Below are 14,684 nucleotides of genomic sequence, written 5' to 3' on the forward strand. Positions count from 1 at the left end.
CCATAATGACTACAATGTCCCTCTCCACATCTAACCCACCGGGCGTACTGATTGGGTCACTAGAACTTCCGATCCCGTCAACTATAACTATAGGATCAACACTAACCTTGCTTGATGTTTGGGAACTTTTAGGGATAGCGCCCTCCCTCAAACCTTTTTGTGCAAGTGTTGTGACATGACCATTTATAACAGTCGGAATAGCCATTAAGGGAGTTGGAGGTGCTACTTGAGGGGGCATCAAAGAAGTAGAATCCCTGGATACAGATTGAGTAGTAGAAATAGAATGCCTTACAGGTGTAGGCTGAGTAGGATCCAGTTGAGGAGTACATTGAATTGGTGTGTGCGCAGAAGCTATAAGTCCTAAGGATGATCTCCTCGCTGCAGCAAGATCCTGTGACACTCTTCTTTCCATGAGGGCTATCCCCTCATCGATTAGAGTGTTTGTGCGCACAATAAAATTATCTAAAGTGCCCGTCAATTTAGAAGCACTAGCCGCAGCTTTACTACGGGTTTCCCGAGTACACATCCCTGTATCCAAGGGTCAGAATCCAACTAATACAAAATATACAATACGACAGCAATAGCCAAAACAAAGCAGCCAATAATAATATATAGCAGTCGACAAAATTACTCACAATATTTAAACCCAGGGAACTAAAATGAGAGCAAGTTTCAAAACCGAATACAGAGTCAAGAGCTGTGGCCCAGACCAGACTCAACAGGCCTTGGAGTGCCACAGAGGGCCCGCCCTTTGCCCGGGCTTAGCCCCGGGCTAGGTCCCGCGCGCGTCCCGCGATGCGCGTTGGGAGTGTCAGTTAAGTACAGAAAAAAAAATAGAGGTGGGGGCGGAGCACGCTCGGGAAGAGGCACCAGCTGTTGATGGAATGAAGAATGCTGGTCCTCGCAGTCCCGGGCGGCCGCTCGGTCTCCTTGCAATCAGGTACAGGCTCCCAGCCTCGCAGCGCCCAATGTCAGTGACACAGCAGGGTTTAAAATAACTCCAGGCGAGGTAAAACAAAGCTCCAATGGTCCTGCAACTGCTACGAGCGGCTGAATATTACTCCTCCTCTAGCTGCTTTGAAATCCATTTTCCTTGCTAGCATTTGGGTCCTTAGTACTACACCACCGTAGTACATCACTAAGAGGCAATGTTTCAAAGATGCTAGCAACAGATGCATAGTCTCAAAATTGGCTTCTGCACATGATGTGAAATAATAAGGAACCGAGGTCTCACTCCTCAAGTAGTCTCTGTTCCACATCAAGATTTTGCTGTAGGATATGGTGCAGTAGTAGTCCCAGAAACAGGAATTATGTTTCCCATTGATTGCTGTCTGTGTTTTAAAGTACTTTTTCTGTGAACTATTCATTGCACCTCATCTCCCTGGGAAGTACTCTGTCCAGTTTGGGTAGTAAAAACTATATTTGGAGACTCATTTTATTTTCAAATGCATTATTTAAGTGCTAGTTTGCTTACGGCAGCAAAGCAGAAGTTAGAGAAAACTCCGGAGATCCTTCAGTGCAGAGTCTAAGCAGTCAGAGTCAAAAAGAAAACCACAACATTTCATGAATACATCCTGCTGCTTAAAGAGAAGCCATTTTGCGCTGATCAGTTGGAAGGCAAAATGAGTATGTTACATTATACCAACTCAATTGGCTCAAAAGAAGATGGAGAGTAAGATGCAGGGAGTTCTGAACCTTTACAGGGTGCAGGCCATGTTGAGATTGGCCATTCTTCTAGTAATCTTTGATTGTACAAAACCGAATGCAAGGACTCCTGAGGCGGAAGCCGGGAGGTTAGAATCTAGTTTAAAAAAATTATTATTGTAGCACTGTACTCTGAAAAATGATTTGCGCTTTTAATAATTGGCAATATCGAATTTTACTGTGTCATACTGTAATTTTAGCAGTGAGCAGCTTCTTCCTGCAGACTTAATTGCATGAAACGAAGCCATTTTCAGGGCTCCCGGTCACTTACAGCAATCCCCCTCGAGGCGCAGAACTTCGGGCGCCATCTTGGAACGGGTCCTGGACAGCGCTCTAGTGGCTGGGCGATTTGGGCCCACTCACTATAAAAGAGCCAGTACTCTGTCCACCTCCCATACCGAATGCAAGGACTCCTGAGGCGGAAGCCGGGAGGTTAGAATCTAGTTTAAAAAAATTATTATTGTAGCACTGTACTCTGAAAAATCATTTGCGCTTTTAATCATTGGCAATATCGAATTTTACTGTGTCATACTGTAATTTTACTTGTAAATTGCCCCCGACGACCGCAGTGAGCAGCTTCTTCCTGCAGACTTAATTGCATGAAACGAAGCCGTTTTCAGGGCTCCCGGTCACTTACAGTAATCCCCCTCGAGGCGCAGAACTTCGGGCGCCATCTTGGAACGGGTCCTGGACAGCGCTCTAGTGGCTGGGCGATTTGGGCCCACTCACTATAAAATGAAGACCCCTTCCCGTACGCGCAGCGGGCGGGCGCAGCGGGCGCGCCAGAGGCAAGCCCGTCTGGGCCCGTCCGGGCCGAGCCGGGCTCAGGGCCAGACACTATGCCCATTTCACCCAAACATCGGATAAAATACTCACGAGATGAACTTCTACAATTCAGTATCACAACTACTCCCCCCGTACTTTCACCACCTCCCCAGAGTGAGCCTATTTGGAAAGTTAATCGCCAGACACCAAAGAATGTAAGCCCTGCTTTGCTTAACTGTAGATCTGTACCTAAACATTCTACAGAAATTAACCTGCTGATCCAAGATACTAACCTGGATATACTATTCCTCACGGAAACATGGCTGACTTCGAACTCCGAGGCAGATATTGTCAACATGTTACCCCATGGCTATTTAATACAGTTCCATAATAGAACTCAGGGAAAAGGAGGCGGTTTAGCGATAGTTTACAGAGATAATCTTACATGCCGGACACAAGAGGGAGGAATTGCGGACTGCGAAAGCGTCCACTTTTTCCTTCAAATTACGCCAAACATATCCCTCTCTGGTATTCTTATATACCGCCCGCCCGGAAGCCTAGTAGATTTCGTAGGCTCATTGCTAGAGACTACAATTACTTCCTGTACCGAGACATCCAATTTTATTTTACTAGGAGATCTCAATCTCCATTTTGATGATCGCGCTGATAAAACTGCAAGCGACCTTATATCAGAACTGAAGGCATTCGACCTCTATTTAAAAAACTCTGAGGCGACGCACGCTAAAGGACATCTTTTAGACCCAGTTTTCACTAACATCTCTAGAATAGAAATTTCACCCCCACTCCCACTTCCATGGACTGATCACTCTCTCATCCCGTTCACATGGCAAACCAATTTAGATATTCCCCAAGTTCAAGTATTTAGATCCCAGGAGAGAATATGGTCCAAACTCTCATTCGAGAACTGGACTCGGGAATTAATAAAATCTGCCCCTCTCGCGGACCCTGAACCCGTGAAAGCAGACGCTAACTTTACTAGGTGGCTAACCACCACTCTTGATTCAGTAGCACCCAAGAAAAATTTGAAGAAAAAAAGCAAAATCTTCAAATCCCCATGGTACTCCCAAGAATTGAGGAACTTAAGAAAAATCTGCAAAACTCTGGAGCGGAAATGGAGGAAGGATTGGGACCCCCTCAACAAAGAGAAATACAAAATAGCCATGAGGACCTATAAGTCCACCCGGAAAACAGCCCAAGCCTCTTTCTTTAAAGAGAAAATTAAATCTGCCTCCAACTCGTCCCGGGAGACCTATAAAATAGTAAAGGAGTTACTTAAAATACCTTACCCCCCCTCAATACAAGAATCCACGGTCACCAGATGCAACCAAGTAGCAGCTTTCTTTGAGAGCAAAATAACAAACATTTTACAATCCCTCCCGCCAAAATCTGACAGCAATGCCCCTGCGGCTTCTACTGCCGCAACTTTAGGCCCCACTCTGGACAGTTTTAACCAGATATCCAATGAAGACTTCCAGAAGGCCCTAACAGGCATGAAAAGTGGATCCCCGAATGACCCAGCCCCTATTCACATCATTCAACAGGTGGGACCTACATCTCGCATCTGGCCACTGACCTTATCAATGCCTCATTTAACCAAGGAGTGGTTCCCCCTAATTGGAAACACGCAATAGTTAAAGCTCTGCAGAAGAAACCAGGACTTGACCCTCAAGATTTGTCTAACCTTCGACCAATCTCTCTTCTGCCAGGTTTGAGTAAGATTGCAGAGAAGGCCGTCAATCATCAACTCTCGGCCTTCCTAGAAACTGACAATCTTCTTCGCCCCTCACAAACAGGATTTCGCCCGGGTCAGGGGACTGAAACCGCTCTTTTGACAGTAGTCGAAGAAGCTAGGTGCATCTTGGATTCAGGAGGATCGGCTTTACTGATCCTCCTGGATCTAAGCGCTGCATTTGACACTGTAGACCACAGGATCCTGATCCAGCGACTCATTAATTTAGGGGTGAGAGATACCGCATTATGCTGGCTCACATCCTTCCTAAAGGACAGAACCTTCCAGGTCTGTGAAAGAAATGTACGATCCAAGTCTCTCCCCCTCCAGTGCGGGGTTCCTCAGGGCTCTTCATTGAGCCCTACATTATTTAACATTTATATGGCCCCCCCTGGAGGATGTGGTCATTCCCTTTGGGATCAAAGCCGTCACATACGCTGACGACACCCAAATGGTTGTCTCATTCTCACTAGAAAGAGATAAACTTAGAAATCTGCATGACTGTCTTGCAGGAATCCATAACTGGATGTGTGACTCGAGACTTAAATTAAATGGCTCAAAAACAGAGCTCATGCTCCTGGGTCATCAAATAACATCCTTTCCCATCGCTATGTGGCCATCGTGTCTAGGAGCCCTTCCACAACCCAAGACAGAACTCAAAAGCTTGGGGTTCTGGTTGGAGCAAGATCTCTCTTTGAAAACTCAGGCCAAAAAGACGGCTGGTACCTGTGTGGGCCTACTTCGTTCAGCTAGGAAGATTCTCCCTCTACTCCCCACACAGTCCCAAAAATTGCTCATTCAAGGTCTCATCTTATCCAGATTAGATTACAGCAACGCCCTTTTCATGGCTGCCCCAGAATCTACTGTTAACATCCTTCAGCGAACCCAAAACGCAGCAGCGAGGCTATTGACAGGCACCGCTCGAAGAGCATCAGCAAAACCAGCGCTTAGAGCTCTCCATTGGTTGCCGATCCGTGAAAGGATCAGATTTAAGGCTCTGTGCATTACTCACAGATCACTGCAGGGTAAAGGGCCCCCTATGCTGAGGACTATGCTCTACCCCTACAAACCCACCAGGTCCCTGCGCTCATCTCAAGGCAACTTGGCCACTGTGCACAGAGTCAAGAAGGCCCGCACTGGAGGGCGACGTTTTTCGGTCACAGCAGCAACCCTGTGGAACTCTCTGCCAACCCGGATGCGTTCTGAACCGACATATATGAAATTTTGTAAATTGCTGAAGACCTACCTTTTCCCACAATAACTTTAAAATCCACTCCCTCCACCCTTCCGCTTCTCCTCAGTTCTCCATTGCACTCTCAGCGCTGGGACGCTCCCGGGCAGCCATGCGCTTTATAAATCCTTTTACATTACATTACATTACATTACAAAATATCCATTTCAAAAACTTCTAGACTGTGTCTGTTCACAACCCTTGTCTTTTATCCAGAACCTATTTAAGAGTGGATCCAGAGCATGTTGGCTTCTGTTGGGATGGAGAAAGTTTTCCTGCAAGGCCCCTGACAGCGTGTGCGCCTGTCTCAAACTCACCATAGCAAGCTGTAGCTTGTTGACCACTATCTTGTTACACTCGACGATCATGCATGTGCAATGGAGGTACTTTTTGACACAATTTAAGTCATAAATAGCAGTATTGTGTTTTAGTGAGGCAGTCACTGTGTACTCTCTTTATCAAGTTATTATTGGCAGCTGTGTAGGTCTTAAACTGGTAGCACACTACTATTTACTGTGGCATAACAGACCTTTTTTCCTGTTCATGCTGGGGAGACTCACCTACTAGCTTCTTCTGCCTACATAAATTAGCCTGCAAGTCTCCTGCAACCCGGTTATTCACTCATGTATTTTGTATGTGTGTACCGTTTGCCATGTGTAGAAGATGTTTGTATGGCATGTGTATGATACAGATTGCTATAGCCATACCGGGATCCATTTTGTATTTGTTGCATTTGAGTAGTACATATATTGTAGGGTTGGAGTAAACAGCAGATGTGAATGCAGGGCTCTTTCCTGGATATTCCGGGGATCCTTTGTAGTGGGCCAGGCTGATGAGTATTAAGGAGAGGAATCAGAGGGCTTCTCTGAAGGTAGGAAGTTCTCTCTCCCATTTCTTTACCCATTCTTCTTTAGAAAAGCTACCTCCCACAGGTTAGCAGGTAGTTATGTGCGTCACCTCTCTTACTTTTCTGCCCTTCTATTTGTTTTTGCCTTGTAGCACCCAGCTCCAGTGCCGTACTGGCCGTAGTTGGCACCAGGTATTTCCCCGGTGGGCCAAAGAGATGGGAGCTAGTTTTGTGGCAGCGGGGGCCGCCTTTCTTATAGGGGGCCAATTTTGCAGCACTGCTCCAATATCGGCCCCCCTGTAAGGAAAGCAAGAGCAGTGATTCCCAGCTACCCCCTCTCCCCAACCTTCCCCCCAAGGGCCGGTTGAGCAGCAGCAACCTGCCAGGGCTGGTGGCTTTTCCCAGTTCGGCCATGCCCAGCTCTATCCACCTTCCAGATCACACCATGTGACAAAGGACTTGGCTGGACCAGTCTGAGCCGAACTAGCAAATGGGCAGAGCTGCCAAAAACTGGTCTCAGAAACTCAACTATTGGAATACACAACTCCTATATGCATCTTTGTAATAAGGTTTCTTTATCAGGAATCTGGGGGTTTTCACACCAGTGGCAACTGAGAAAATTCCTGTTCTACAGGTTTGGGGCATCCACTGCCAACTCCCATTGCCAGGTTTGGGACCAGAAACATGAGGGCTTTGCCTAAGGCTACCAGGATGGGCTGCCTAGACCCTGTTGAAGGAGAGATCTCACCAACTGCTCAAGAAGGGTACTGGGGGTGTGTTTGCATGAGGGAGAAGGAGGCTTTGAAGGAAAACAGGTGAGGCAAGTGAGAAGATGTCACTGCAGCATTCACCCGTGCCGCTGTGCAAGGTTGAGGCACAGTGATACCAAATTGACCCCTTTGTGAGAGTGGAAACGTATAGCACACCTCACCACTCTCCTCCCTCATTGACAGAAGGGAAGAAGGAACTAGAGACTTACAAGTTTTACTGCAGAACTAACAAGCGAAGAAGCCACACTGTGTTGAAGAAGATCAGACTGCAGTTTGCTGTTCTCTGCACGAAGAACCAAGAGCACTGGAGGTGAACCACATTGTCGACTAGGCTTGAATCCAACACTTAACTACTTACCAAGACCATGAGATTTGTTTGAGTGGGTTGTGTTTGTGATTGGACACTAGGAAGACTTCAAGCCAAAAGATCCATTGAGCCGTGTGCCCCCTACTCCTCCACAGCCTCCTTGACTGATGCTCTGCTTACCTTGCAAATGCACCATAGACAATGACACCTACCAGACAGCAGGTATGGGGGTGAGTCACGCTCTGTGGGACATGCAAGGCACAGTATGTCAAGTCGCAAGGCCATGCCAACGCTGGCAGGTGAGGTCTGAGGAAGGGCGAGGGAAGAGACTGCAATCTTTAGACCTGCTGGCCCCGTTCAGGGCAGTATTCTCCCCAGAGACTCTCCGTCTACCACATCCCCCAAATAAGGGGGTTCTAGTGACCAGTCAAGGACTATTGCATACAAATAGCATAAGAGGCTGTCCCCCAGAAGTACCATGGGCTGACTATCATAATCATTGAGACATAACAGTACTAGATAGTATACATTATTACAGATGAAATGTTTTGTACTCTATTATTTTGTGTGTGTTTTGAATTAAATACTTATTTTTGCCAAGGAACAATCACTGGCCGGACATTGAATTACTGATGTGTGTTAGTTAACATGTTGATGGTGGAGTCTCTAACTCCACACCACCTCCTTGAGTAACCTTGTACTTCTCAAATAACTACTGTTGTGGTAAAGTACTAAAGGGGTGTACTTGGTGATCAGTTTTGAGTCCATTAGTAGGGGTTAAGACGTAGGATAAAAGTGATTAACTGCCATGATTAACACACGTAGTCATATAAACTCTAACTACCTAAGGACACTCTAAAAAGTTCCCACAGCTGTGTTAGATGTAAAGGCATAGTCTGGTCTACTGGGACACACGTTTACTAACATGTTGCTGTCTTTGGAAGGTGTGAGCACTGGGGCAATGACAGTCTCATGACAGACAAGTGACAAGCTTGCAGTTCACTGTGACACAGACCTGACAGTTTTTCTGCCTAATAGGAAATCTACTCATCTCCCAGTAGGTTGTCCTGCCTCTGATGGCAGTTCTCACAAAAGGTGGCCCTTTTATGAGTGGGAATAATGCTTTACTTCCCCACCTTCTCCCCCCTCATCAAGGCCCTGTAGATAGGGGTACCAGCACCACCACTGTCTCACCTTCTTTTCCTTGTCGAATGTCTCCTTGAACTGGAAGCGCTGGCCGCTCTTGCTTCCCAGCTCCAGCCACTTGCCCTTCAGCCATTTAATGGTGGGTTTAGCCGGCAGCTGGCTGGAATCAACTTCCGCTGTAACCAGAATATCCTTACCTGCAGAAAGGGGCAAGGCCAACAAACAACAGTTCATATGTGGAGCTTCGATGGTGAAGCAGCATTTGCAATCAACAGACTTCCCCTTGCTGTAGCTGCTATTCCAGTGCACCCATTTCCCCACTGCCCTTGCATTAGACCGCTCTAAACGTCTGTGTGATTTCAGAAAAAGGAAAGAGGCACATCTATACAGCAAAATAGCAAGCTCGCGTACATTATTCCCTTAGTGACAGGACAGAGGGATTTGTCTTTATCCCTCTGGTGACAACCCAGGGTTTAAAGTCCTGTCCCCTCTTGGTCAAGCTGGAGAAACTAGTCATATATCCTCAGTGACATGTAGTATGGGCATAACCTAATCCTGAGGTGAGAGATGTGCTTTATGTCCTCAGTGGAAGGCAAGGACAAGTCCTAATCCAGCAGTGTCAAACAGAAGGGACATGTCTAGTCCTCATCAGAGTAGGTCTGATCATGACTAAGCAGGAAGGTAAGGCACGTGTTCACCACTTACTGGAAGGTGGAAGGTTCCTGTAATACCTCCTTGGTGGAAGGATGAAGTAAAAGGTAGGAGGGGCATGTCCATCTCCTCTGTGACAGATATGAGTGCTTGTCCTATCCTCTCAGTAACAGTCATGTCATTTCCCCTCAGTAACTTGGTAGGAAGTTCATTCTGCCTATGACAGGCTAGAGGGACATATCATAGCCAAGCCCTTTAAATGTAATCAAAATGTAATTAAAAGTCTGAAGGGGGTGTTGTATCCTCTTAGTGACAAGCAGGTGAGACTGTTTTATTAGAACTCCTTAGTGACAGCTGAGTGGATCAGTGACAGGCAAGAGGGGAAATCCTTACTTCCCAAGTCAGAGGGCGTTATAGACATTTAAATCCATCATGAATAGGCATAGTAGGTAAACGCAGAGAAGAGTGACATGCTAGAGGACCTGTGTATCCCCTCAGGTTCAAGGTAGGGGAGTGCGTCTTCTCCCCTCAGTGGAAAGGATGGGTGGGTGTCTTATCCTTCCAGTAACAGAGTAAATGGTCATGTCTTATGGTACTGTTAAAGTGCAGCATCAACCAATTACTTGGTCTCTGGGTGATCTGTGTAGATCAGGGATTGTGTAAGGCGGTATGTCTTATCCTTTTAGTAGCCAAGGGTAGCAGCATGTCTTATCTTCCTAGTGCAAGGTGGGGATGTGTCTCCTCATCTCTGTAACATGGTGGCTGACATGTTTTATCCCTTTAATGACAGGGTATGTTTTTGGAAACCAGTGGCCTCACTTTCCGAGGACTCGCTCAAGAGAAAGTCTCCTTTATAGGCATTTTCCCTTTAGGAGCTCACTTTTTAGATGGCTCAATCTTTATTGGTCTTACTTGCGAGATGGCTTACTCTTCAGGGGATTAATTATTTAGAGTGCTTTTTTGACACAAGGTTCATTCTTTAGTTAGTTACTCATCAGAGCTCATTGATGTAACCCCTCTACTGAGGATGCACTAGATTGATGTTCCATTACATAGATGCCATATTTATGACTACTAGTAAGAATACCACTACATCAAATGAGGTAAGTAAAACAGCAAGTGTAAGAGGAAAGATTAAAGTAAGGGGACCTGGTAGGTTTACAACCAGTTACAACACTACTAGACCTGCCCCTATTTTTTGTGAAGACACATGTCTTCCAAGAGAATTTACTAGATACCTATTTTAGGATACCCGCCGCGGTGGACGTTGTAAATTATGACCTGGTGGTATACATAAGCGGCTGTACAAAGTTGTCCACCGCGGCGGATATCCTAAAATAGTTATCTAGTAAATTCTCTTGGAAGACATGTGTCTTCACAAAAAATAGGGGCAGGTCTAGTAGTGTTGTAATTGGATTGAGTGGGGTGCGGCCTGTTTAAACCCCTTCCTCCCCCTGTGGCTCCTATCAGTTTATAAGGTTTACAACTAGGACAAGGGCTTGTGTATGTTTTGGGCTAAGGAACAGGATTAGGGTAGAGGGTAGGCATACCCCGAAATTGAGGGTAAGGGATAGTGTTTGGGTTTAGTAAGGTTTGGGTTAGGTATTTTTGGTATGGAATAGGAATAGCCTTAGATTTAGAGTTAGCCTCAGAATTAACCACAAGAGGTAGGGCTTGGGTTAGGGTGTAAAACTGGGTTTAGATTTATGGTTAGAGAAAGGCTGAGTTTTAGGGTTTAGCATTAGCCCTACGGTTAGGATGCATACCTTTAAACTGAACATTTTCACTGAGGAAGTATTCTCTGTAGTGATAATTTTGATGCTAAGAATTTCATGTACTTTCACATCCTTTGGGAGGCTGGTAAGGCCACCATTAGGGGGTTCGCCAAGGGCCAGTTGAAACTCACTCGCGCGGCGCATGACTCCCAGCTCAAGCGTTTGGATGCGCAGGCCGCCCTGCTTGAGGCGCTGAACCCCGATGATAGATCCGATGCACAGGAACGGAGACTGGCGTTCCTACGAGACTAAATGAGACAGACCTCTCTGGAAGCTGCCAAGCTTCCTTGGCGTTTGTCCGCAGCCCGAGTGTATGGCTGGGGAGACAAAAATGGGAAGCTCCTCCACCACCTTGCTATGGCCAACCGTATCATACCCGAGATGACAGATGCAGATGGAACGCTTCACCGTGCCCCAGTAGCGGTTGCCCAATGCTTTGCCTTGTACTACGCTGCCCTTTACTCGGCGCATTCGCCTGCTCATTCTCTCTCCGATCTCCTCCAATGGGAAGTTTTCTCTTCCACGTCTTAGCGACTCTGATGCGGCTGCGTTGGACCTTCCTCTCACCTCTGAGGAGCTGTCGGGCGCCATTTCGCGCCTAGCGGCTGGTAGGACGCCTGGGCCAGACGGTCTCCCCCAGGAGTTTTATTCGTCCTTTTGCGATACCCTGCTTCTACCACTTGTGGCGATGTACAAGGAAGCGGCGGAGTGTGGCTCATTCCGGCCAGAGACGGATCTTGCTACTATAGTAGTGATCCCTAAGTCCCAGCCCCCCTCGAAGTGCTGCTCGGACTTTCGTCCAATTTCGCTCATTAATACGGAACTTAAGATTTTCGTTTCCGTACTGGCCGATCACATACGGCTGCACTTAGGCCAGCTTGTCCACCCTGACCAATGCGGCTTCATGCCTCTCCGAGGGACTAGACACTGTCTCCGACGCCTTCCCCTTGCCCTTGAGAACCGACACCTGCTTACTCCATACTTGTCCCTTCTCCTTATTGATTTTGAGAAGGCCTTCGACTCCGTTGACTGGAGCTACTTGGATGCAGTGTTGGAACAGATGGGCTTTGGCACTCCTTTCCGTCACTTGATGAGGCTACTCTATCACCGTCCTCAGACGCAGGTCCCCGTTAACAGCGCTCTATCCCGCCCCTTCCCCATTGGACGGGGTACGCAGCAGGGATGCCCCCCTCCCCGATCCTTTTCGCTCTGGCTATGGAGCCATTTGCGTGCCTTTTCCACAGTGACCATTCCTTGACTGGCTGGAGGTGGCCCGGCCTAGCGGATTATAAAATCGTGTTATACGCGGACGATGTGTTGCTGTTCCTGGTGGACCCAGCCCGATCGGGACCTCGCTGCCTTCGGGCATTGGCTACTTTTGAACGGGCCTCTGGCTTGCGGCTTAACCCAGCCAAGTCCGTCCTTGTCCCCTTACACTTATCGCGCGAATGTTTTGACTGGCAGTCGTCGATTCCGCTTTGGCGGCTGTCTTTCAAGTATGTGGGGATATGGTTCTCCCTCCTCTCTGACCTTGCATGGGAACTCAATGTTACCCCGCTGGTTATGCAGGTCCGCGCCGACCTCCTTAAATGGCGCACGTTGCCTCTCAACCCTCTGGGCAGGATGTATGACGTTATAACGCATACTTTTACTCCGCAGACCATTACAACGCGACTTTTACTCCGCATACCGTTACAACGCATAGCGCCTTGGGGCGCTGGATAGTGGTAAGTATAATTTACTATTCTAACTCCAGTCCCCGTGGACCCTAGGGAAGGTGTTGGATAGTAAATTATACTTATTCCCTATCCTAGAGCGCCCCCCAGCGCAATGCGTTGTAATGGTATGCGGAGTAATGGTCGCGTTGTAATGGTAGTGCGGAGTAAAAGATCCGTTGTAACGGGTGTATACCCTCTGGGCAGGATTGCCCTGTACAAAATGATGATCTTGCCCCGTTTTTTGTACATGCTCCAGAACACTCACCTCTCCTTTGCCAGATCTTGGTTCTGGGACATGAATGGCATGGCCATTATATTCCTTTGGGGGGGTCGGAGGTCCAGGCTGGCCCTGGCCCAATGCCGAATTTCACCTTTTAATGGAGGTCTCGGAATGACGAACCTTTACCTCTACTACCTAGTGACTCTTCTCCTCACGATTCATGACTGGTTCAATGGCGGCTGGTCCGACCCAGCGTATCGCTTGGAACTTCACATCTTGGGCTTCTCCTCTATCTAGGGGATGCCTTATGGGACCACAATTCCCCGAACTCTTCCCGAGGTCACACGCGGCGTATTCCTGGCTTGGCGTGCATCACTTCGTCATACTCAATGGGCAGACAGGCTGACTAGCTACACTCCTTTGTGGTGTGGCACTAGGCTTCGTGAAGTCGCCTCCCTGTCAGGGTTCCGGCAGTGGGATCTCATTGAGGTAACCTTGTTGGGCGACGTCTGGAGTGGTACTCACATCCAATCCTTTCAGGACTTACAGACCAGACACTCCCTCCATCCCTCTCAATTCTTTCGATATTTGCAACTGAGTCATGCCCTTCACTCCCACATTACAGATGGCACGTCCCTGCCCGAATATAGCCCGCCCGAGGTGCAAGTTCTGACTGGGGATTTGGGGAGGGGTGGAGTCTCTCGGATTTATCGTTCCCTCACTAACAATACCCCTAATTCCCTTTCCCTACTCCGCGAGAAGTGGGAGGGTTGGCTTGGGGCTCTGGAGGATGAGGACTGGCGGGACGCCCTGATGGCCCCAGGACAATTGAGGTATCGGCGAGACTCCGCCTGGTCCAAGTCTACTTCCTGCATGCTGCATACCTTACACCCCTGCGTATCTACCGTGCTGGGCTTCTGCCTGACTCCCACTGCCCCTGCTGCTCCCAACCCCACGCAGATTTTTACCATATGGTTTGGTTGTGTGCTGTGATTCAGAGATATTGGGAATCTTTAACGCAAGAGCAGACAGGGGTCCTGGGTTGGGAGGTGCCTCTTGATCCCATCCATGTTCTGCTGGGCGTCACTGATGGATTGGATGGCTCCAGGGCTGAGAAGATATTCCTCAACACGGCATTGGTGGTCACCAAGAGGGACATTGCTGCGCATTGGCTGGACACTGCTTCTCCCACTCTAGGACGCTGGTGTCGGGGGTGGATTGGTGCGCTGCGGAGGAGCGGCCTTTATATGTAGTCAGGGGGTGCCCTGAGAAATGTCGCTGCATGTGGGGTAAATGGGGCGGGGTACTCGATGATTGAGATGGCGTGGTCCGCTCTTCGGATTCATGAGGATAAGCTATTATTGATTTCTTTATGCAATCTTGCTGTCACTGTGATGTGTTTTCTCCCTATTCTGAAAATGTACAATGTGGCTTTGAATGGTGCTGTTTGTTGTTCCATCCAAAACTCAATAAAATTGGTTCTCAAAAAAAAAAAAAGAATTTCATGTAACTATGTGGTGTATACGGCATATACTATGTAACGGCACAAAACAAGGTCACTCTTGAGAAGTAATCTATTAGGTGCTTATTCTTTTGGAATCTCATGCATGCGATGACTCACTTTACAGGAGGTTTCGCAGTTGGAGGGGAACTCACTTTAGGAAGCGAATTCTTCTTTAGCTGACTCAAACTTGAGTGGGTTCTCTTTTTGAAGCGCTCATTCATAAGTGGCTTATGTAACAGGAGTGAGCGGCGAGGGAGGAAATGTGGTCTGGAAGCTAAAGCTGCTGGGTTTGGAAC

The 14,684-nt window shown here is 47.7% G+C and overlaps 1 protein-coding gene across 2 annotated transcripts in view; it reads right to left on the reverse strand.

Annotated features, from left to right (window-relative positions):
- MYBPC2 (myosin binding protein C2) overlaps positions 1-14,684 on the reverse strand; it is a 252,762-nt gene that overhangs the window by 124,572 nt on the left and 113,506 nt on the right. For both annotated transcript variants that reach the window (XM_078655074.1, XM_078655075.1), the window contains one exon: positions 8,569-8,717. In XM_078655074.1, coding sequence (XP_078511200.1) covers positions 8,569-8,717 — 149 coding nt within the window. The remainder of the gene's footprint in view (positions 1-8,568; positions 8,718-14,684) is intronic.

Source organism: Lissotriton helveticus, chromosome 7 (genome assembly GCF_964261635.1).
Source record: "Lissotriton helveticus chromosome 7, aLisHel1.1, whole genome shotgun sequence".
Lineage (NCBI taxonomy): Eukaryota > Metazoa > Chordata > Amphibia > Caudata > Salamandridae > Lissotriton > Lissotriton helveticus.